Raw genomic sequence first — 24984 nt, 5'->3', positions numbered from 1 at the left:
ATTACCACAAGACATCATAACAAACTGTATAAAGCACACTAAACATTACAAAATAAGTCCAGCAGCAAGTAAATTTCATCTTGCATTTCTCATTATTGTGTACAATTCTTTCCACAACATCATGGGAATGATGTCAGTATAAATGATTTTTATGTACATACCATGAGCAGAACAATTTCAAGAGAATGAATATTAACCTCATGGCTATACATGTTACTTTTCAGTGTTGTGTGTGCTAGCCTCAGAATAATGTTCTCTGTGTGAGTTCCATCAAAAAGGTCTTCGATTTCCAAACAGAACTGAATATCAGTTTCTATTATGACATCACAAAGGAAAAGCTCAGGATGTCATTTTCTGAATAGTTTCTGTCTTTTCTAAGACCATGTGAATAAAGAGCCCTGCTGCTGAAACCCTGGCTTTGAGGTCTGCAAACTCCACATCGTGACTCCATTCGACACGACCCCATTTAGCGACCTGAAACAGAAAATTAAAATGTTCTGTTAGTTTACAGAAACATCGCTTGGCAGTGCACGGAATATCTCCATGGTAAACTCAACAGGTTCAATGATGATTGCTGCACTGCATATAAAGACACAGTAGATCCTTTCCTGAGGTAATGTTTTGCTTTCTCATTGGAACCTTTCCACAGGCTACATCAACTATTGGATGTAAAAACAAATATCAGATGAAGCAGATCCTGGCTTGAAAATTTTAAAGTCCAAAGATATTTTTAAATCACACTTAACTAATAATAAAATAGAGAAAACAAAAGGTATGGTAAAAGAACAGAAAAACTTAAATTAAATCTAAATTACTGAAAGCTTCACGCGTGAGATGAGTTTTAAGGAGTTCTTTGAAAGTCAAAATGCTGGTACACGAATTCAGTTTAAGTGGTAGTGCATTCCAAAGACCTATCACCCATGAGTGTCTGGATCTCTGTTCCTGAAGGAGAAACATGTTGCTGGAACAAAGTTTCCGTGATGGTGAGTAAAGCTCTAGTAACTCAGAGTTGTAAATTGGAGCCATATTGTTCAGTGATTTGAAAACATTGAGCAGAACTTTGTAGATGATTCTATAGGAAATTGGTAGCCAATGAAGTTCTCTCAAGGAAAGGGTGCTCAAGACACAAAAACAATATGAGATATTGTCTTCCAAAACTATTTATTGTACTTTGTAAAATTCTTCAGTTGAAGGAATGTTCAAAAACTTTATTTCCAGCTCTTAAAATCACTATAGTATGCCTAGTCATAGAAGGCAAATTCTGCCACACATCTTCTGAAGTCATTTGGTCTAAAAGCACTAAGCTACTCCTAGGTCTAAGAATACACTAGTCTGTACCTGAAATTCCAGTTCAAGCCAGGACAACTTCAAAGCAGTTTCAGGATCCACTCTCCTGTCTATTAGAGCAAAGGCAAGTATGAGTGACTTCAGTGAATGTACAGCACTCTCAATTCCTGTTGAGTAAAAAAAAATTCAGCAATCTGTTAATAGGTCAGTTTATTTTTGTTCAGTACTATTATCCTACAGTATGCAGTTTTATAAGGTTTGTTGGTTAGCTGGGCATCACATCAGTTTTTCTAAGATACAAGTTTTTGAAAGATCATACAGCTCCTTGATTTTGGAGCAAGCTAAAATAATGGCGACTGACTGGTAGAGAGATCAACACATCAGATGTGTTTGTTATTATTACAAAACGTAGCTCGTTCATCATAGAAGACATTGGCTGTAATACACTGTATATTGTCAACTTATCACATAAACCTGATAAAGGCATACATAAGTTTAACACTAGAGTTAATGGCGATTTTTTAGTTACGCCAATCTACAATATCACTTTGAACATGAGCATATAAAATGTTAAAATGCTTTTCTTTAAGTGCAAGGAGCTACTTTGAAGTAAGTAGGCAATGTGAGGGGTGTAAAATATAACATTCTCAAATGAAACAACCCTAACTTTAATGACAGATGCTACTGAAGCACAATATAACAAAACAGCTCGGCAAAACCATTGGGAGATATGAGAACCTTGACATCCATTCACATGCAGCACTAAAAACTTGACCAAGTGTAAAACTTTCTAATTTATAAACTATAAGGTGCCTGGTAAGCTACTATGACAAATTTTACTTGCATAGCTGAAGACATCTCTAGTCTGTAGAAGTCATTACCTACAAGAGCCCATTCGTTGTGTGACCTCAAATGACCTTTTAGGTTCTCTAGTGTTTCCTCTGCTATAGTAGGAGATATGATACCTGTGGTTGGTTTGATATCAGCTGAGTATCTGTCATTGAACCATTGAATAACAGGATCCCAATGGTTGGTTTGTAACTCTGCAAGCTCTGGTGGTTCATCCAACCTAAAGCTGATGGTGTCGAATAAAAAATATATTGTCAAAGACAGGTTACTGTTGAGATTCATTGATGAATTATTCCAGTCTTATAAATATAGGGTCAAAATGGAGGTAAAATGGGAATATCAAAGAAAACAAACCCTTGGTGACCTTTTAATGATTCTCACTGAAGTTTTACTAACATCTCAGACTCAGGAGAAGGTGAGGACTTTAAACGTTTACAACTACATATTTAAAAATCAGAGTCCTGAAATATTTAAACAGGAAGGTGAGAAAAACGGCTACTTATGTAAATGAGTGCCTATTACGTTCAAGGAGACATTATGCTCTGTAACTTACCATAATGTATCTGTCTCCAGAAACCGTAAGACAGACTGAATAACTGTCTCCTTGCTTCTTTCTGTTGGGTTGTCTATGGCAGTATTACATAAACTGGTCTATAATAAGGAATAGAAAATACTTGTTCAAAAGCTGCTCTGAAAACAGTAAAAAACAACAGAGTATTACAAACAATGGTCTGTCTGTAATTACTACACATTGGTCTGATAATAAGAAGGTTACTATACAAGTTTTAAGCATGAGGGCAACGTATCATAATGTTATCAGTATTTGCTTATTTATTGACATTTTGTGTGTTATTGTTATAGAATAAAGACTTACTTCTATGTAAGATTCATAGGTCAATGAAAAAGCTGATGAATGTGGTCACCAGGTGAATTTAAGAAAACTATTTGCCCAGTTGTAAAAATGCAATAAGGTATGATATCAAACTATCTCAGATCTCATCAAAAAGACATCATAAGGACACATAATTCAAAGGTTAAAATAAACACCTTAGGTCTACTTAGTTGGAACAATTTTTTTTATCTAAACAGTACTTTCAGTCCATGCTTCAAAGCACTTACGATGACAGCGTGAATATATCGTTTCTATAGCATACAGTTGGGAACTGTTCATACTGCCAGTACAAGTGCTGCAATGCATGGTAGGGGAGCACAGTATACAGTACAGTATTAGCATTAGAGAATTGTTCCAACAGGCTGCTTAAATCTTTGATTAATACACCTTGAGTTCATTGTCCACCAAAACCCAACTCATGATTAATCTGACAAATCCCTTTGAGCTAATCCTGAATTACATTCAGGTAATAATACATCACCAATCAAAATCTTACCAAGTACATTGAATGTTTCTTGATCATCTCCTTTTGGCTGTCCCACTCGGTTGCCACAGCAACTGCCAAAGGTTCTGTTGGTACCCTGAAAAGCGTGCCAAAAGGTGTCTTCAGCTTGTTCTTGTCTAGGTTTATTTCAAACAAGCCATCAGCCTTAGATATGCTGACATTCTTATAGAATTTCTTTGGATCTGTAATGGATTGAAAGAAACTTTTGATAAAGCAAGAGTTGGGAAAAATTAATTTTCGTCAATTACTTTAGGCCATGGAAATACATCCATGTGCAAAGTTAAACTCTTGTATTACCAGAAGCTGTAGCAAAACAAATCTATAAAATGCAATGGTCAGTACTACACTGTTACCAAAACTTAACCCCGAACAGGCAACTGATCAAACAACTTCAATTTGCAGACCTCCCAGCAGCTCTCCAACAAAAAAAAGGTTTTTTTTTAAAGGTTATAAATGAAGAAATAAAGGTTTTTAAAGGCTACAAACATGAAAATAAAGGTTTTTGAAGGTCCAAAATTAAGTTAATTTGTAACATACTCACCATCTATTCTCATTTTGACATAATCTGGGCCCTTATTTAAAATACCTGACTTACATTAACTGTTGTTTGTGAGTCTGTTTTTTATCACTGCATGAATCATGCCTGGCTGTCCACAAAACCTTAATGGTCAATGGTTAGCATGACTGAACACAATATTTCTACTCTAAACTAAATCTTAAATTTATTTTTTTTAAACTTAAAATAAAAATAAAGGTTTTTAATGGCTTTAAGGAGTATTTTTGAAAAATAAGTTTTTTTTAAAGGTTTAGCTTGTAGGTCTGAACTTGACTTCAATAAAAGAAATGCATTACATACATGTACTTAGAATCCCATCAAAAACATTCTGGAAGCAGATAATGGTGATTGCTTGAGGTTGATTTTCTTATTTGTGACATTGTAAGTATAAACCAATTTCTGATATCGTCAAAAAGAGGATGATCAGAAATTTAATATTAAAAATTATATTATTGAATATTATGCCTGATCAACAAATAAGGAGCCAATAACATCAGCAATACACAAAGATAAGTTTTACCAAAAATGGCTTCAAATCAAGCTAACATACATACATTACACATTTACAGATATAAACAGTCATACCTCATTTTAAATATATATATATATTATATCTTCTTAATATTTTCAGGTATATATAAAAACTAGCAGAGAGATACAATAAATACAACCTCTGAAATATCTAGAAAACTTCCATACCTTTGAGGAACCTTTTCATTTGAATGGGGACTTGATGCTGTACTTGATTTCCATGTCTTGAAAGCACTGTCCGAAAGTTAGGTATTAACAATTTCTGGAAAACCATCGTGATTATATTTTAATCTTCATTAATCAGCATATGACAGGATGACTTCAGGAATTAAATTACAGTAAATACAATGACAACTGCACTTCCAAACATCTAGTCTGTAGAAAAGGAATACAAAGATTGTAATGCACTTGATTTTTAGTGATGTAAAGATCAAATTCATAGACAAACATACATTTATGTAAATAACTAGAAAGATCTTGCATGGTTCCATATTGCATGTTTTATTTCCACTATTAAATTTAAACCTCAATCTTATTGCAACGCAAGCAAGAATCAAATTTGTATGTGTATCCATGAGATATGAGATAAAATGCCAAGAGCAAAGTGTCTAAATTGATCTTGTGATGTTGGTACTTTGGTTGACTTCCTAACACCAAGAAAATGTCAGTTTTAATTTAAATTCCTTTTCTTAAAAGGAGAAAAATTAACCAGCAAGCTACATTGAATGAATAGGGTGATTAGGTAAGCCTACTTATTGGTCTATGCTAGGAGATTGAGATAATAACATACCATCTTTTTTTTTCCTTTTCTCAGTGACAGTTTTATCATGTGCATATCAAATACAAGTGAACCAGACTTGGACTCTACTGGGATACTTCTGTTGTGTGCAACATAGGCTAGGCTTTGCCTAAATTTAAAAAGACCCTATTATTACTACTACTAGGTTTAATGTGTCATAATGTAAGCCTAACGAACGTATCAAAGGGCATAGCGCTGATTGAACGTAGGTTCCATGTAGCTTCATCAAACGTGCCTTTTCTATCATTTACGTTTTCGACAACCTTTTGTGTAATGAAACAGATGAGGTCCTCGTCACTAAACTGGGCGATAAGTTTCGTGAAAGTTCATTCACACGATCACACTACCACTAGTACCACTCCAATTTCTGAACTTTGGGTTTTCACATGCGATCCCTGTGTGCAATGTTGCGCAATTGTTACTGTAGGCTCCGCCCACAAGCTACAACTTTACATTTATGGGTGCATAACAGTTATAGAATCACGACACACGGATGATACTGTGACTTCAAAATGCCGGGCGAAGTGAATATCTACCCGTTGCCTCCTCAAAATTCTGCTCAGCCAGGACTAACAAGATCCTTACTGTATGGTGGATCTAAATTTAGAGGTCATCAAAAAAGCAAGGGCAACAGTTACGACGTTGAAGTGGAATTACAGGTAATGACAGTCTGCTGCTGTTCACGTACCAATACCAGTAACTGGCAGTACCGGGTGGTTAGGTGACGTCTCGCTACTGCAAATGCATGTTAGGGTACGGGATTTTTCCATTCGCGTACCTGGACAAATACGCTACCTGGACTCAGTCTGGGACTAGTGCAGTGGGAGAATAGTTCTTTCCAATTTCATTGTACTACAGTTGGCCTAGGTACTTGGCTTAAAGAAGATAATGACATGTTAACCACAAAATTACGTCCATAACCATAATCAGTTTTTGTAACATATAATTGCATTGTCTCAACTAATGCAAACCTTTACTATGGTAATGGTAGACTGTGATGAGTACATTTCTTTGCTCTGAAATCCTTGTATTACTGTAGCAATCTTTCGACAAACTGCCTACATTTTCTGTAGCTTCCCTCTCTTCCACTTTGTTTTTGTGTTATTGACAACCCTTTTTAATTCCCCAGTGAATGAGGTCGCCAGAAGGAACATCCTGTGGCGACTAGATCTTTATTTTCCCCAAATTCTGGTCGCCCAGAATAAAAATGTGATCGCCACTTTGATATGCTAAATATTAGTACAAAAAACACTAGGCCTAGGCTCAACATCAAGTAGAACTACTGTCAGTACTGACTACACTAACGTTGAACTATAGTATTTAATTAAGTTCTAATTCCCGCACTAATAGGGTTGGGCGATATACAGTGGCGGATCCAGGATTTCGCCGAAGGGGGGGCCCAGATGGGAAATGCCTAATCGTCGTCCTGGGGGAGGGGTCTAAGGGGAGTCTGTGCCCCCCTCCCCTTTGGAAAATTTCACAAAATATGGAGGTCCTCGGTGCAATCTGGTGCTACTTTTCGTGAAAGTTTGGAGTAAAATTTATTTCCAATAAATCATGTATTCATGGTGTGCCGGGCATATATTTGCAATTTCGAGCAATGAGCTGGGATTTACGTCTTTGGGGAGTAGGTGGTGATGCAAACTACTTTTTACCAGGCTACTCCAGGCCATTTCATCTTGGATGCCCCCTTCCAGATGGAGACTATTGATGCAGTCAGAGTGCCCCTCTCACCTTCACTTTATCAGAATGATGGTGTACTCTTTTTGCAAATTTATTTTACAAAAAATTACACGCACAGTGGCGTAGCTAGGATTTTTTAGTGGGGGCCATGGGGGGCTGTTCTTTCTTGTGGGGGCCGGAGGTTACTATCTAAGCGGAGCGCCACCTTGGTTGGCGCGGAGCGTACAGAGAAAATTTGAGATTTCAGCACCCCCCAGATCGCAGGAGATGGCACCTGTGAGGCAAAATAGCAACCAAAAAGATGTGCAACTTTGGTCACAGAAATGCAAAAAAAGTTTTTTCTCTTTCATGCTGACTGGCCTTGCCAACTCAGCCAGACTTTTAACTTGAGGGAACTTCATTTGTCGTTTCAAGCTGTCAAGGCCTTTCTCCCAACTCAAACCCCTGTAGGCTACCGGTAGATTTGCAGGATATGCCCACATGTGGACTTAAATAGCATTAGAGGAAGGGGATGGAAAACTAACACGTATCGATGTTTCGGTAATGGTCCACATTGGTGGCTCGGTGCAAATTAGGCCATTTATTGGGTTTCTTGAGGCAGCTGTCATCAGAATCTGGCTTTTTGTGCCAATCGATGACCGATAACATGTATTGGTATGTAAATTTCTTCTTCATATACAGTATCTAGCAACACTCTAAAAACAAATGAGTGGATTTCATTCCATTGGAGTGATCACTCGGCGCACTTCAAATTAAGAGTGAAATTTAACTCTATTGGAGTTAACCCTCACTCCTAATATGAGTGAATATAACTCTATTAGGAGTTAAGATTTACTCCAATGGAGTGGAAATTCACTCTTATACCGGAATGTGCTCAGTGATCACTCCCATGGAGTGAAATTCACCTATGTTTTTTATCAGTACAGTACAGTGTATATCATCATAGACGTACGTACGTACGTTCGTATATCAGACGCACTCGATACCCACGATACGATACGGTCCTGGAGAAACTATTTCCACTCATCATTTTTTAAGGCGATACAGTAGTGAGTATTGAACAGGCACAGCCGCATGTTTGCAGGAAATTCAGAATTCCCAATATTTTATATCTCTACCAGTAGTGAAAATCATGTTTCGACAGTTTCTTGGGCATAAAAAAGTTGTTTTGTGGAATATTCAATGACATATCAGGGGCGGATTCAGGATCTGTGACAGGGGGGGGGGGGTCTGACTGGTCCAGCCGCACCTGAACGTAAGACTATCTAAGCGGAGCGCCATCATCGATTGGCGCGAAGCGTACAAGAAAATTTTTGGCTTTACAAACCCCCCAGATGGCCGGAAACGGCACTTCCCGAGTATTCTAAGCAGCATGTACCTAGCCTGAAAATATGGATCTCATGTCTGCAATTTCTCAATTTATGAGAAAAAACAATCTATGAAATATGGTATTACATATCAGATGAGTTGAGATGATACAAAAATCATAATGCCTTTAGCCCCCAATCCCCTCCCGTTCCGTCACCACTGTTTGATGCAGGGCCGGATCCAGGATTCTGGAAGGGTGAGGGGTTTGCTCATGAAAAATTCGTTAGCGCATCCTAGCAGCCTACCGCTCTGTAACCTCACCGCCCAAAAAAAATTAGAACACCACCTCAAGTTTGAAACTTTTCGGTCTGAAAATTGAGATCGTTAGGCATTTTTGGCACGTGTAGCACGCGTGCACACTATAGTTAATTTGATGGAAAAGACACACCTGGATGACCTGTGAGGATAACCGCTTTTCTGACATCCTACATGTTTAAAATTGGCGTTCAATTTAATTATTTTTTCTCTTTCTTTTTTTCTCTTTCTTTTTTTCTCTTTTTTTCTCTCTTTTTTTGGCCAAGAACAGGTGGGTCCGGACCCCCTGGACCCCCCCTCTGGATCCGCGCCTGCATATTCATTTGATTCGAGGCAATATATGAAAACCTGATACCTCGGCTCAGTACAAACGGAGCCAATTGTTGCGCTAGGTGGAAGCACTGAACATATTTTCAGCATATATCGATATCGCGCAGCACAACAAGGTTCGTGGTATATGGTCGCAATCGTCACATCGACCATTGCCATGCCATGCTGTGTGACCATTCTCATGATTACTACAGATATTGTATTTTCTTATTCTGCCAGATGCAGACGAGATAATTGTGTAACTCTATTTCCCAAATTATTGAACAAAAAATATAAGTGAATCGCACTTATTTTTATTTTTTTACAACATTTTTTTTACCCCATTCCCAGTGGAGGGCCAGTGGGGGGGGGCCAGCCTATTTCATGGGGGCCTCGGCCCCCAGGCCCCCCGTAGCTACGCCACTGATCACGCATGGGGCCCTTTCCCTCGAACGCGGTAAAAAAAAATCAGGATTTTCAAAAAGGGGGGGCCCGGGCCCCCCGGGCCCCCCCCCTGGATCCGCCCCTGATATATCAAAAATTATTATTATCCCAATAATTTTTTTTGACTGAACAAATGACGATAATTTCTTGTGAAAGAAATTTGAAATGTGGAAAAAAAATGCGATTATCTTTTCTCCGTTTTATGTGTAAATATTATTCTAGCATTCCATGGTTAAGAAAGTTAAAAAGAAATAAAGTTTATCAACTTCATGACTTTTGAAGTTCGTAAAAACCCGTCCTTTACAACATTCACTGTATAGAGAACAAAACTCTGAAAATCAGTAGAGAAATTACCAATTGTGTACGAAAAGTAAGTTGGTACACCTTTCAAATTTTACGAAAGATCGAGCAAAATACTTTCGAAAAATTCATGCGAAACTGGCATATCGTGCTAAATGCAACTAATTTCATGTAAACAAGGCTCTAGTACACCCATTTATGAATTAACCATAAGACCACATCTGGTTTTGAGCAGGGGAAAAAGAAAGTGTTTTCTAGAATTTCCACAAAAAAAGGAAAAATTAATATCCTATCATAGTTAAGTGTATAGTAAATAGCCTAACCACTTCGTCGGTTACGGATCTCACGTAACAACAAAAACACAACTTAAATTGTATTTTGGGAAGTTGACGTTCTCTACAAGGACATGGAAACAATATTTAGCATTTAGTTAATCATGCCAAGTGGCCTAAAACATGGGATTGCAAGTTTTACTTTCATAAAGATGGCCATACTGTAGCTATTGAGGCCTTGATATCGTGCTATGCTGTATGGTATACAGTAGACTGTGCCTCGTGTATCATGGGGAATAGATTGTTTTGTTCATGCGAAGGAAACAGTTGGCTTGAGGTGTGTTTTACTTACCCTAATGTTACGGGGATATTTACCTACTTTTCTTGAACGTCTAAGATAATATTTCGCATAACTTTACCGATCCTTTACTGACTGACCTAATTAATTTCTAGAGTGGAGCCAAAATAGTTTACTCCATGAAAAGTTTTTTGGAAACGTGCCAAAAATGTTAAAAAACAGGGGTTAGACAGGGGGTTGTTTGGCAAGGTACCTGGGAAAATTCGAAACACATGAAGCCAGCCTACCGTGATATTTAAGTAGGGTTAAACACTGCAGTTGTAAACTGATGTACGTATTGTGCACGCTGTTCATTGTTAGGCATTCTATGGAAACAGGGCTTTGCCGAATGTAGTTTGTTTCATAATATCGACAGTTTTGTAAGGGAAATCCATTCAATATTAATTTTTTAGCAATGTGCGTTTAGTCAGTAAGTACATTTCAGTTTTTTGTAAAGCATTGGTGAAATTTTGCAAAAACTGATCGCCACAGTGTTATAGGGCTGGCGACTAGCATTAATTTTTCCAGAAATTCTCATCGCCTGCCGAGAATTGTGTTCGCCAATGCGACCATGGCGACCGTACTTAAAAAGGGTTGGTTATTGATAATATAATATCTGTTGCACCATTGTTTGAACACGCAGGTACACTATGTTGTACATGTGGTACCCCATTTTAATGTACAGTAACACAAAATTAACGTCAGGTCATAATCATATCTGCAGTATCCCTTTGGTGCCACAGTTTTGCCCAGGTTGCTACAGTACCTATTGTTATTGTATGTGGATATCTGTTGCACACCTTTGATGACAATCCATTCTGCCAGGTCATATCTTCAGAACCATTTTGGTACCGCCCTGTTGTTCGCAAATTTACCAGTTACACCGCACAGCTACATTATATACCAGATGTACACATGCAGCACCTCTTTGGTAAATGGCATACTTAGTCATTGCCCATTTCTGTATGCTTTATCTCCATTTATTTGACAGCATGTGGATGAAGAAAGTAGCTACCTATGTGGGTATCTTAAAATCAGAGGCCTTACTGATGAATATCCAGTCCTTGTGACATTCTTTGAGGGTGAAATCATCAGCCCAAAATTTCCTTTCCTGACGAGAAAGTGGGAAGCAGATGAAGAAGTTGATCACAAACACTGGGTGAGACTTAAACTTCTGTGAACTTAAAAGTTACTTAATTACAACAAAAATTACAGTCTTTGAGACTTGATGTTCAATATGAGGCTTACCACAGTAAAATCCTTTGAATAGAATATCACTATAAAAATATAAAGTTTGTCATTAATGTCATGTTTGGTCAAGGTGAAAGACAGAAAAGTGAAAGAGAAATTAATATGCAATAGTTGTTTTTTCATATTTTCATTTCAATCTCATTTATTACAGAGCCAGTTCAAGTCCTTTTCCCAATTTGCAAAGACTTTTAACGAAGACAAATTCAGCTTTGATGAGTTGAATAGATCTGATTATGTTTTCATGAGGTGGAAGGTAAGAAGTTTGGAGTTTGATTACCATGACAACCTAAGAACAAGTGGTAACAGTGACATGATGAGGTTTCAACTTCAGTTATCATTACAGTCAATGTATCTGCTGGAAAAATAGAACCCACTTTATGTCCTGCCTCAAAGCACTTGTACTGAAAGTATTAGCAGTATGAATATCACATTTCTATCAGATAAAGGTTAGGAAGTGTTCACACTGTTAGTTTGATAGCTCTGAAGCATGATAGGAAAATCCTGTATAGAGAGGAGCAAGCCCTTAGAAGACTGTCTCAACTTGCTGAAACAAGAAGCTGTAAATAAATGAATATTAAATCTTCTGTGATCAATACAGACAATTGTCCCATTTTTGAGAACTAAAGAATAACAGCGATTTGAGAAAGAGCATTTTTCTAAAACTTCAACACTTTCCAAGTAAATTATAAGAACTGGACTGGTACTAAATGTTCCTATGGTCAGTCACATTTTAAAGTGAATGTTTTCCCGAAAGTTGTCCATGAAAGGATATTAGTCGTAGTTCATCATAAATTAAATTTGTTAGTTTTTGCCTACTTAGCTTCATTGTTGATCGATCTCTACTAAGTCGTAAGTGCTGTTGGTTTTGACAGGAACATTTCTTAGTCCCTGATCACCGAATCAAGGACATTACTGGAGCTTCATTTGCTGGGTTTTACTACATCTGCTACCAGAAATCAAAGGCATCCATTGAAGGTTATTACTACCACAGAAGCTCAGAATGGTAAGTGTACCTCTCTTCCACCCACTAAACTCCCCCTTCAAACCACCGTTTCCTCCCCCCCCCTCCCCTCACTCACACACCTCCAAGAAATCAAGGAAAAACTGTTCATAGACCTGTGATTTTGACTGGGATATTCGACATAACTTTCCACATGGGCTCTCTTTAATGCAGGAGACTATATCAAATAAACATAAATTCTTTGTCCTTCCTTCTGAGTTAAGCAAAATATTATTTTCAAGCGAGTTAAGGAAAGATTCTTTAGTAACATCAACACTAGATATGTCTCATGTCATTTTAAGTCAGTCTCACAATTAATGGAGACAAAAACCCTCCTTTAGCTTCATATATGACAGAGATCATGGTAAAGAACAACTCCATCAAACAGCTGAGGATAATCTTGTTCAGTTCGGGAGATGTCATAGCTTAAAATTAGTGTCTGGGAGCTGTGATTGTGTAATTCTCTGATGTCATGAAAGCTAAACTAGGATCTGAAATCTTTCCTCTTTCTCCATTTTCTTTTCAAATTTTCAAAGTGGAAAATAAACATTGTAATTAATGTACAAAAACGAAAGAAATTGCAGCACATGTGGCTCGATGATGTCATATTTAGACTTGATCAAGTCTTCAGCCTTGTGTGTGAAGGAACATTAAACTCTGTGATATCTCCCAAATGGGATAAGATTTATCTTAGCTCTTTTGCAGAAGTATTTTGAAACAGTTATCTCTATCACATAGACCAATAATGATGGTTTGTGAGTTTTTGACTCCTTTAACTGTTTTTCTTTTTCTCTTACAGGTATCAGTCATTGCATCTGACACACGTACCAGATCACAGTGCACCCATCTATGTGTTTCGCTGAAGAGAGACGCCAAAATGGACGTAGCCCATGTTGCTTGCCGTAAGAAAGACATGTCGTCGGTGTGTGTTCTCTACCAAAGCAAACAGATTGTTCAACATCCGTCTGATAGTTATGTAGCAATAATGTGTGCTGTGCTCTTCAAATAACCCGCCTGACGTACACCTGAATCAATTGTCGAGATGGACAAAAGGAAACAGTAAGTTATGGTTGAGTTTTGGTGCTTAGGACAGAGAAGTCCAAGACTGGTTAAGAGCTGCAGAGTTGTGTAAATATTCCAAAGAGTATATAAACCACTTTCTGAGATGAGGATGCAAGTATTTACCATTTACGAGGTAGATGATGTCATGTAAAGTCATTGGAGAGAGTCATTCAAGAATCAGACTGTGACAGTTTTACACTGTGTTGATGCTATCGATCGCAAAGATATTATCTATACACTTTGAGGCAAGGGTTATCAATTATCAACTTGTGGCCAGCGAAAGATTGCTGTGCGGCCTGTGCAAAAAGATCGTCTCACGATCTTGTTTAACTTGTGTTATTAAGGAGCTTTAAATTCCTTATTCTTGAGCATCCTACCAGCCTATCATTCATATTGCTCAATTTAGGTATAGTAAGATTTTTATTCTCTCTGGCCCTTTTTTACTCCGACCGATGTTTCTCTCTGCCCGAGGAGAAAATTAAGAAACACTGCTATTAATTAAACAAAACAAGTGAGAAAGCTAAAGAAATCTAGATAAGAGATTATGGTCATTGTACACCATGAATATTGGACCACGCCCAAAGACTCTCCACTTAATGAATGGTAGCTGGTTATTAGCGAGAACTTGAATGATAAATGGAGTTGCTCCTTCCTCCGATCTACCCAGTTCCCTGAACTTCTGCAAAACAAAGGTTAACTAAACTAAAACCTTCACCCATTCTTCTCTTTACTACTTCCAAATTGACATGAAATAATGCAAAATCTACAGCAGGATTTCAAAAGTCTAAATAGTATGTACCCTATCACTCTGATACATGTGAGTGGGGGTTAGTTGGGGGTTAGGTGCATGTGATGGTTGCGTATTTGACCTTCAGATGTTGTAGTACACAGTAAGCTACAGACTATAATGTATGTATTCAAATACAAATCAACTTTATTTAGCACCAAAAATGGTATCTAAAAAAATTGTACACAACATAAATTGTTTATAAACAACGTGAAGAATGAATGAATAAGGTAGAAAAGCAGAAAATATGAAAGGTATGATGAAAGGATGAATGCACAAAAGAATAAAACCTTTGAAGAATATAACTTGATGCACATTTATTGCCTGTCTGGTCATGATGTCTTTGTTGGTAGCATTGTGGTTGACTATCTTCGGGTCGCGTGATCGTCCGAGCGTTCACATTACGATTGTGATCACCCTTGCGGGGCCAGATCCTCCCTTGCTTTCTCAATTGTGAACAACAAGTCCTAATAGATCAATAAAGTCTGATTATGTTGTCAAAGGGTTTTGCTCAAGGTTTATAGAAACTGAAGTACAAATTAAAGAAAAACAGCAGAGACAGTCTGCTAATCTGCTTGTGACGTCCCACAGTACTCTTTATCTAACTTTAATTCACATGTGTCCAAAATGGGTTATTTTCATGATTTTTGCACAAAGACATGGACTTGATAACATCTATGCTATATTATCTATGATGAAATACTGTAGTTGACAGTAGCGGTAGTTAGGAAGATTTCAATAAAATCCGGAAATCTCACTGTACGTGACATGTTCATGTAAAGGGTGTCTCCACATCAGAATTGAATAATTTTCATGGTCGCTGGCTTGCTGCTTTAATCAGTTCAGTACCAGTTTGTTAAAATTGAGGCTAAATCTAGTATTATATTGCAGTTATCAATGTGTTTTGGTTTTCTAATCAACATTGAGTCATAGGAGACATCCAAGACACTAGTAGCAATTGGGAAGATACTTCTACTAGATATTTTGTTAGCATTAACACTAAGCAGTAATTCATCCTTGTTACTTGTGTGTCTTGAGTAAGACCTACTTCCAAAGGAAATTCTCTTGTTTGACAAAATATTGACAATGGTTTCAGAAAATTAATAATCTACTATTGTTACCAGGTGTATATTTCAAGTGAGTGGGTTGTTTTTGTAAGATCCCATGAAAATAGTTCTTTCATTATTTTTTATTGATATCATCTTTCATGCTTTATCTACTTCACTCGATTTGGGTCTGTTGCAAAATGTTTCTTTCTTTGCTTTGAAAAGTTCTGCTTAATTAATTAGTGGCAGCTATAAATGGATGTCCATCCAATCGTACACAATCATGCTCATTTAATGTGGGTTCCACTTGAAACCAAATCTACAACCATGGAAAGAGATCAATCACCATTTCCAGAACGTAGAAACAAGGTGTCCATGATAGCCCTAGACTTTGACAATTTTAACAAATAGGAGAAACTGCATGACCTCCAAAAGACTCTCCCTATGACAGAATTCAATACTTTTAAATTTGGTGGTATTTTTGAGGCGATAAAAAGGAAGATGATAGGAGCATCCCAGTTATGTTAATTACAAATTGTTTTTGATTTCACCATAATTTAATGAATAAATTAAGAACCAGTACATTTAGTGGTGTCCTCATTTCAAGCGAATAGCAACTCGGTGACTATATTTAGCAATGTCTAAATGTTCATCTCTTTGGAGTAATCTTCTTGTAAATGTATTTCATGTGCTGTCAACAATATTGCTCTTTTCGTTTAAAACAGTTAGTTATCCAATTCAATTATGGTAAAATGACAATAAAACTAGGGAGTAATCATGTCTCGTATGCAGAACTAGAGTGGAGAATGTGCTTTCACTTGAAAGTGTAGAATATTCTTTTTGTCTTCCAAACTATTGTTACTTTGTTTTTGGCCACTGGACAATTCCGATCTGTATGTGCTCCACTCACAGAAATAGAAGTAATTTGTCGGAATGAGGAATATTAACTGCGAAAGAAGGTTTACTACTCTATGACTTACACCTTAATCTCTCAATTTTAGATATTTTTCCATTTTAAAACATTGTTTCGTTCTTATTTGATTAAAAGGTGATCAGTGTTGCCTCAGAATTTTATTATGGGTGAAAATTTCTAGCAGTTTCTTGAATACTTTTTTTTAGTGGTTCTTCATTTCTTTGTTATTCCCAGCTTCAGAGGAGGGTTAAAATAATTAGACCATTACCTGATTCAATGAAGTAAGATGTTTTGTAGGATAGAGTTAAAGCAAGAGTTAATAGTTGTGCATAAAGTGACCATGTTCGTCTTTCTAGTATATATCTTTTGGGGGGTATCACAGGTAGCTTTACAGGTTGGATTCATTGCACCAATCTCAAGAAAAGGATAATATATATATATAAATAATCAGTTTATACAACGTTTAAATTTTATTAAACTTAAGTACTAATCTGTAGTCAAGTGTTCTGTATAATTTTGCATTCGACAAGTCTTGCATTCCTATGGGAAGGTTTAAAAAACAAATCATTGATGTTTACAACATGTGGTAATAATGAACATATGTTGCTGTCAGTGCAGGCTGGTAGATAAATCATAGTTAGCTTGATTTGGGGGTGACTGTAATGCCAAAAGTATAAACACATGTGATGAAGAGAAAGTTCACTGGTTGATGTTGGCAAATTCCACACAGTCATGGCCCAAAGACTTCTGAAAATGAGCAGGCCCAATGACACTATTGTGTAGAATAACATTTAGAAGCCTAGCAGGAATGGTTCAGATGATAGGTGCTTAGTACAGAATAGTACCCATTTATAGTGTGTTGGCTAAGAACAGAGAGAAAAGTCAAAGAGAACCAATTGGTTCCCAAATGTGCTGGATAAATGGTCCATGGCCTGTAACCAAATCAAGTCCTCTTCAGTGATTGGGTGGGGGGGGGGGGGGTTGCAGGTGTTTATTAGGGTGTTAAATTAATCCTACTTCAAAGCCTGGCTCAGTTATTTGAAAACGTGTGGCACTGATTTTTGACAAACCTTTTTAGTGTTAACATGGCTAATGTTTAGATGAAACAAAAAGGTTTTTTCCCCCCCCCCCCCTTCTATTGTCTCAGACTAGAGGTATGTTAAGGCAGATGTTTGTATATTACCAGTATTACGTTTCACTATCTCTTCAGGTGGCAAGTTGAAACATAAACACAGTATGGGTTGTTTGGCAGTAGCTTGTGCTATGTGGAAAACCAAATAACAGTAATCCCAGAAAGTTAGTCACAATAGTCTAAAAGGATTATGGTATGAAAAGAAACATTGTCTACTTAATAAAATGAAACAAAAGTTTTGTCAAAATTTTCAAGTATTATATTGGGAACTTTTGCACCATGACCAACACTTATTACAAACATATGTAAGATCCTTGTTATGTTCACATTAGACAAGAAATGACAAGATGGCTTCCAGTTTCCAACTCGCTTTCTGTGTTACACCAGTTGTTCTTGCGTTTATCAGATAGGGTAAACAGATGGCGCAATACACAATTAAAATACAGTAATAATCCTCTCTACAGATTGAGTACAAACAAGAGTGGTCAGAATGTTTTTACTCGAAAGGTTTTTTACTTTTTACTCCTTTTTAGGTTTCATCATAAGTGGTATCGGGGAAATAAATGAGGCAAATTCAATGGGAGTTTAAAAAGTTTTTCAAGTCATTTAAGTTCTTTTAAGTTCTTTTTAGCATAAAAGTGAACCAAATATCTGTTTCTATCTACATTTTAGTCTATTATATTTATATCAGTTTATGAATGGCATGTTTTGCTAAGTAATATAAAAGCAGTTTTTTTTTTACTTTTCTCCCATTATCATGTATTTTTGTGCTATCTTTCTAGGGATTGGTTTGGATGAGGAATGGGGGCTAGGCATCTGGGGGCAAGGTTTGACTCACAGTTTTACATGACTTATATCAACAAACCTGCTTTGCTAACAAAGAGAATTTATTGAGGAAGAAACTAAAGCATATTCAAGCATCAACTTGCCATATTTAAAAAGTCATGAAAAATTTAATTTATACTGTAAGGGACTGTGAACTTCTTCTTTTGCAATTACATTTTCTGAGATTCGTTAAAATAGTTCATCAATAATTTTTTCGGGTTAGTAAAAAGGGAAGAATGAAGAAGTAACATTGATTGACAAAGTGTACCGACTTTTTTTTTTCTTCCTCTTTGTTCTTTTAAGTAACTACTTTTTTTTCATATATTTAAAATGATAATTTACTCTTCAGTTTTGAAGGCACATGTCTGATTTTTGTGAGTGAAAATGCAACCTTTTAATGGTTTAAATATTAATTAGCAGTTATTAAAGTAACAAGATAAGTGAAAATGGAATTGACAATGTTACGCTTGACATAAAAAGATTGGTCAAGTGGAGAAATATAAATCTTTGAATGACACTTTGCATCTCAGCCGGATTAATTTGAACATTTAAAATTACAGAGTTGAATTCCTTTGTAGATTTCATGAACACTGGTACTTTTCAATTCTGTTTATTTTCACGAACAGTACTTTAAATTTGTCATATTAAGATGATGCTGACATTTTGCAAACTGAGATAAAGGCATGTTTTATTACGGTTCCCTCTTTCTTTCTTTTTTTCCCTTATTAATTTGATCTTTGATACTTTCTATGAATCTTATGATTGATGTGTTCAGGAATTTAATTTGAAAATTTTAGTAAGGTCAGTAGGGTCATTCCTAAATACATGTATGCATCTTTTGTGGTATAAACATTTGCACATTTAGTGCTCAATACTATTTACTGTTCAATTATGCAAACTATCTTGAAGGGATGTAATTGTTTTATTAAGCAATAGTGTCATGTCAGCTATTGTTTTATAAATACATATAAATATGGAAAGAGGAGAATTGGAAAATAGCTGATTATGTCAATGGTCACCAAAAATACTTCCGCTCAAAATCAAAGCACTTTAGCCAGAAATTTGTTCCCAAAGTAGGGGCCCCCTTCTCCCCAATCCCCCCTCCCACTTTCTTGTGCACTGTTATAACCCATTTAATGTCACCAATAGTACAATCATATGCATGTAAGCTCTTAAGGAATAAGCTGTTTTAAGTGAATCTTCAATAGAAAATTACAAACAAATTTGATAGAAAAAAGGAAATTTTGTGAGTATAATGGGACTCTAATTATTGACATCAGGATTGTGAGTCCCTTGCTGCTCCGATCAATCTAAGTTGGTAGGGTCCTTCTAGAACTAATTTATTCTTCACTGGAGAGTGCCAGGCAGTAGCCAGTTTTCACTCGGAGATTGCCGGCCAGGAAGGGATTTTGAAGAGATATTCAGCTCTTTGCCCTGTTGTAATCTTTTTTGGGGGGAGGGGGGGTGGACAGCAATATTGTCTGCCACTTTCATATTCATGCTAGTCTTTATGCACATTACATCTTTGTATATGGAAATTAATGTATAGAACAGAGTATAGCAATATATTTACACCGAGTTATATAAACATCTCACATGAATACTAAAAAGGAAAAATATTTTAAGTTGCAGTACCTTATTGGACATTATTATTGATCTATACAATGTTAACTTTGATATTTCCTTGGACATGTATTAAAAGCAAGAGTTTGGGAGTTAAGACACCTACTCCTAGTCACTGTCCCCTTCTTGTTATTTATATTTTTGCAAATTTAATTGTAAGCTAAAAGGTAAACTAACCATACATTCTGTTCTTTTAAGCTATTGTCATGGAAGCATGCAATCTATGCATGAATTCTGAATTGCAATCATTGGAAGATACACAAGTTAATTTCACTGCTGCTGTAACAAACAAAAAAGGAAATCTTACATGGAATGGAATGAGTGTTGGCTGTAACGATACGAAGCAGTTACATTAAATGCTCCCGCATAATACCTGCAACTATTCTAGAAACCACATTTACCATGTATATCCCCATCTGAAAGTGATGTGATTCAAGTTTGCATCGGATTCAAATTTCAGGCCTGAAGTTCATATTTAGGCACTCCTGTCACCTGTGGTAAACTCACACATGCTAACTTTTTCTAATATCTCCAGAAATGACATATCTAACTGCATGAGTAATGTGTATTAAAAAGTTTGCTGGTTGTCCCATAGACAACCCGGAAAGTCATTGTTTTCCAAGCTGCAAAGTTGGTTGCCAAGTATGATAATAGCATTGCGATATGTAATATGCGTTAGCGTCATCGCTTTGAAAGAGAACAGAAAGAAACTTTTCTCGCTAACTCGGCTGCAATGTTTATTTTGTTATACAATGACAAAAATCTAGCAGTTTTGGAAATTCCTGACAACCCCTGGATGGGTACAGTAAGATGATTCAATTGAGTGAGTTCAAAATACCATGTGACTGCTGGATGAGTCCATGGTCTGTCTTTAACATTAGTACCTTTGATTTTGAAGATGTGTTATGGGTTTAGATTATTGAGGTATGCCGGCAACATTTAACATTATGAACTATGTCTGCATTGTTTTTTCCTCATAAAGAACGACTGTTATAACTATTTTTTATGGTAAAGAGTGTTTCTTTACAAATTATTGAATGAAAACCAAATTTTAACTTATTTGTATTAAAACAAAAAATTAAAAAAGTACCATAAAATTACCTCAACAGAGAAATAAAATGTTGTGAAAAAAGTTTATTGAATTCCTTTGTTTTATTTCTTCCTTTTATGTAAAATAAAAGCCATTGTTTATTTTCAAATGATCAGGACTCTGGGGTGACAATCAGGGTCATGAGAAGCACAGAAAATACAGCAGTCTGAAACACTGTCTGGCAAAGTATATAAGAAACTCTTGGCAAAACCTTAGGTAATTTACAGAACTAACAAACATACAGGCCTTACCAGGGAAGAGAGAAGTTAGAGCTGCAAAGTCTGGGGTCATCGAGGGAGCCCAGGGGACATCCGGGATAAAAAATAATGTATTTTCATTTTCATAATATAGATAGAGGATGCCTTTAGGCCGATTTTTAGTTTTGATATGTTTAGTCCATTGAATATTAATTTGCATGCTTTTAATACTTCTCTAGCTATTCTGGTTTTCTAGATATTCACTTTTAAAATAAACTAGATCTCTGGCATGCTCCTGTTTAATCAAACCATGTTGTTTGAACTTCATATATAAAACAAATGTGCACCCTTGGATGATAATAAATACCTTGTGTCTGCCCATTAACATGTTTACCCATTGAATACTGTGTTTCATCTGAGGATCTGATTCTAATGGTATGTGAATTATTAGACTAAATAGTCACTTTTGCTGACGTTTCTAAGATCATTTCTCAAAAATTAAAATAGAACTGTTGTGTTAATTTAATAAATTCATCCTTTTATGGAAAATGATGACCCACCTCAAAAGGGGGCCAGCGACATATTCTTCTCAAGTTCTCCGGGTCATACCAAGCCCTGGACACCAGGTACTACAAACAAGTTGGTATTTCTTGCATATATGTAAACATCAATAACCTCTTTATTATTGTAATCAACCCAAGCCATTTGCATCAATCTCTACAACTCAATCCTCAGCAATTAAACTTGATTAGACAATGGGAGTATTTTATCTATGGTCAACATAGCTGATATGATTAATAATTCATTGACAGACTTCATACAAAGGCCCTCAACCTTCCAAACCATACCGTATCATAAGAATGGGACATTTTGTATGCAAATTTATACATATTTATCAAATTTGGTAAAAACTGCAGAAGTTGTGGCTAACACTAGGAAGGATCTTTCACTCCACTCGAAGGTCCATTGGCATGACAACTATACTGGCAATGTGTATACAAGAGTAAGTCTAGGCAACCGTAGACAAGAAACTTTACTTAGAGAACATTCACTCTGAACATCACCAACCTTATAGCTTCTCAAACTAAGGTCATGTGGGAAAAAACTTCCAAAAAGGTAGCCAGAAAACCATTTAGCTTTTGAGATTCCTTGCCCTACAATTTACTGAAAATTCACAACAACTATCTGACTAATGTAGAGCAAGTGAGTTAAATTTGTCCAAGAATTAAGTGAGAACCTATATAAAAGATAGACTTATTGCAATCCCTTTTTTGCATCAACCATGCCATTCACTCATTACAGTAGGATTTTACAGTATAGAATTTTAAACCAAAATGTTTCAATATCCAGAAAGAACAGCCTTCCTATGTGAAATATACACACATTTTACCAATTTTGAGCTAGCAAATCCTTTAATAATTGTTGAGAGTTACATGACATCGTTATACACTGTGAATTATTTCCATCTAATATAAGTTTGCTACCATTTGAGATAACCTTTTGAGACCTTAAGCCAGTTTGTGCCAATTTGAGATAACGTGTTGACCCCTTGAAGCTCAGAGGCTGAAAACTCTGGCTGAAGGAGCAAGAGTATGAACTCTGAAGCCTATTTCATTACCTGGATGCCAGGTATGTTTTGTTTGAAGACCTATAGAGCCCCTTCACAGAACTAAACTGAATTTAACCAAACAATGTTCACCAAATAGAAATCATAGCACTTGGAATTCGCAGATTAATTGTAGCTTTAATTTCGGAACTATCATGTTTCAGAGGTTTCACTCTTTGATGCCTTTTGACCTTATGTGACTTATGACCTCTTATCGTGTTCACAAAGTTTTCAGACTTTGACCTTTGTTGACCCCAAATGACCAGTGAAATTCACAGAAAACAATAGGCTTCTTGCACTCAATAGGATGGATCCACATACCAAGTATGAAGTTAATCCACCATTAACTTTTTGAGTTACACACACACACACACGTCATCACCATCACATTAATTCCTTTTGCCAAAGGCAAGGAATCAATAAACTAGTACATTTTCAATGATTTGTCTTCAAACACAAACCTTGAGTGGATTCATGAGGAAGTTGCCAGTGGCTAGGCTAGTTTGTTGCTACTGTATAGTGTTATGCCACAAATTATGCCCTGTTTTCTACATTACGGTATGCCAACTCAGGGCCATAGCTGATACTATCATGAAAGGTGATGGAAAGCTTTGCCCACAAATATGCTCTGAGTTAATGAACTACTTCAACAAGGGTTTAATACTGCCACCAACAGAACATCTTCCTGAGATTCTTTTAAATGTCTTATTTTGATCCTCCTCCATGTCTAGGACTAATTGGAAGGTTCAGAGCTTCCAGGAAATGCACTTTTGAAAAATTGAGCAATTTGCTTCAATGCTTCAACTTTTGTTGGCAATATTGATGATTTACAATGTATTAAACTGTAAAAAAATTTACTCAAATTTATCACATCTTCTGCTTCATTAAATCAGCATCCCAAGATTAATTTTGAGTGTCCAGACTTTTCTGAAATGTTTCACAAAGAATCTACCAAGTTACACATAAGTCTGTCTTTTTGGATGCTTGATACTTCTTTCTTCTCTGTGGTGTTTGTTATCTCCTCCTCTTGGTTGGATTCCAATTTAACTGCGAGAATGTTGTCAATGTGTTCCACATTTTCTGGTAACGAAGAAAAGCAGCCCTGCAAGATTTCGGTAACTTTTTCCAGATGTTTCTGGAATCTCTCTGCAGTTTGCAGTCTTTGCCTTTTTTGTACCTCCATCATGACTCGTAACGTTTCACGTGCCTGATGCGGTCGGTATTCGTTGATGAGGTGATGCATATGAACAAAAAGTAAATTAATGTCTTCAACTTTCTCTTCTCTTTTTCCTCCCCCTGGGCAAGAAATGAGAACCTCCAATAATTCCAAAAAGTTCACAAGGATGGAATGGTTCAGCTTCTTCAGTTCCTCTTTATGGCGGAAATATTTAGGATGTAACCTCGTGAGCCCCTGTGCTTCTAAAGGTCTAATAATTTCATCATTGGATGTAAATGTAGCACCAAACATGTTATACGAATCTTGTGCTGGCAGTGGTGGTTTAGGAACTGCTGAATTCCTCACTTTCTCGTCAGAATAGTTAGCAATATATTGCATTGGTGGAAGAGGAAAGGTACTGCTTACTGCCTGCTGCTCCCCCATTATGCTTAATGATCTGAAAGAGGAGTATTATTTCAAAATTTTATCAATTCATTTTCTTAATCTGAAGTTTAATCTTAATAAAGCAACAATTCAAAACAACAATTCAAAACAATAATAATGCCTACAAAAGTGCATACACTTTGATTGACAGAGATGGTTCACTTTAATCAGGTAAATTACATTGTTTGCTATTCAAAAACAAACTACTGCACTCAAATACGCAACTAGAATGATTTCTTTATTAATACTTTTGCAAATGTCATGTTCAACACCTAATGCAAATATCATACCATATTTCCAACCCAAACTTACATACAGTATGTTGTTAATAAAGTACCATTGTTGGGAAGCCTCAGCAATTTGCAATAGTCTCAATCACACAACCTCAATCAAATGAGTGACTATAGCATATATTGTATTAACTTAGGGTTCAACTCATAAATGTGTAAACTATGTTGTACAAAG

General features: G+C 36.4%; 3 protein-coding genes across 6 annotated transcripts in view; 1 reads left to right on the top strand and 2 right to left on the bottom strand.

Moving 5' to 3' along the window:
- Positions 1-181: 181 nt before the first annotated feature.
- On the bottom strand, positions 182-5820 carry LOC139960187 (ATP synthase mitochondrial F1 complex assembly factor 2-like). Of its 4 annotated transcripts, none has more exons than XM_071958362.1 (7): positions 5683-5820; positions 4789-4995; positions 3525-3715; positions 2690-2787; positions 2169-2362; positions 1339-1454; positions 182-474 (listed from the first exon to the last, which is right to left on the bottom strand). In XM_071958362.1, the coding sequence occupies exons 2-7, from the start codon at positions 4892-4894 to the stop codon at positions 340-342; spliced, it is 840 nt and encodes a 279-aa protein (XP_071814463.1). In that variant the 5' UTR covers positions 4895-4995; positions 5683-5820; the 3' UTR covers positions 182-339. The 4 variants fall into 4 exon arrangements, with proteins under 4 accessions (XP_071814463.1, XP_071814464.1, XP_071814465.1 ...); XM_071958363.1 differs by having other exon boundaries at positions 5671-5812; XM_071958364.1 differs by having other exon boundaries at positions 5655-5791.
- Positions 5821-5868: 48 nt separating this feature from the next.
- Positions 5869-21161, top strand: LOC139960189 (glucose-induced degradation protein 4 homolog). Its single transcript, XM_071958367.1, has 5 exons — positions 5869-6078; positions 11379-11546; positions 11790-11891; positions 12511-12641; positions 13438-21161. Exons 1-5 carry the CDS (start codon positions 5932-5934, stop codon positions 13499-13501), a joined length of 612 nt encoding a protein of 203 aa, XP_071814468.1. The 5' UTR covers positions 5869-5931; the 3' UTR covers positions 13502-21161.
- The window catches only part of LOC139960188 (mediator of RNA polymerase II transcription subunit 7-A-like), a 129553-nt gene continuing 120309 nt past the window's right edge, over positions 15741-24984 (bottom strand). Inside the window, exon 3 of the mRNA XM_071958365.1 lies at positions 15741-24532. Within this exon, the coding sequence (XP_071814466.1) occupies positions 23857-24519 (663 nt within the window). The 5' untranslated portion in view covers positions 24520-24532 and the 3' untranslated portion in view covers positions 15741-23856. The remainder of the gene's footprint in view (positions 24533-24984) is intronic.

The sequence above is a fragment of the Apostichopus japonicus genome, chromosome 19 (genome assembly GCF_037975245.1).
Source record: "Apostichopus japonicus isolate 1M-3 chromosome 19, ASM3797524v1, whole genome shotgun sequence".
NCBI classification, from domain to species: Eukaryota; Metazoa; Echinodermata; class Holothuroidea; order Aspidochirotida; family Stichopodidae; genus Apostichopus; species Apostichopus japonicus.
Note: the sequence above shows the minus strand (reverse complement) of the source record. Positions and strands in the feature narration are given on the sequence as shown.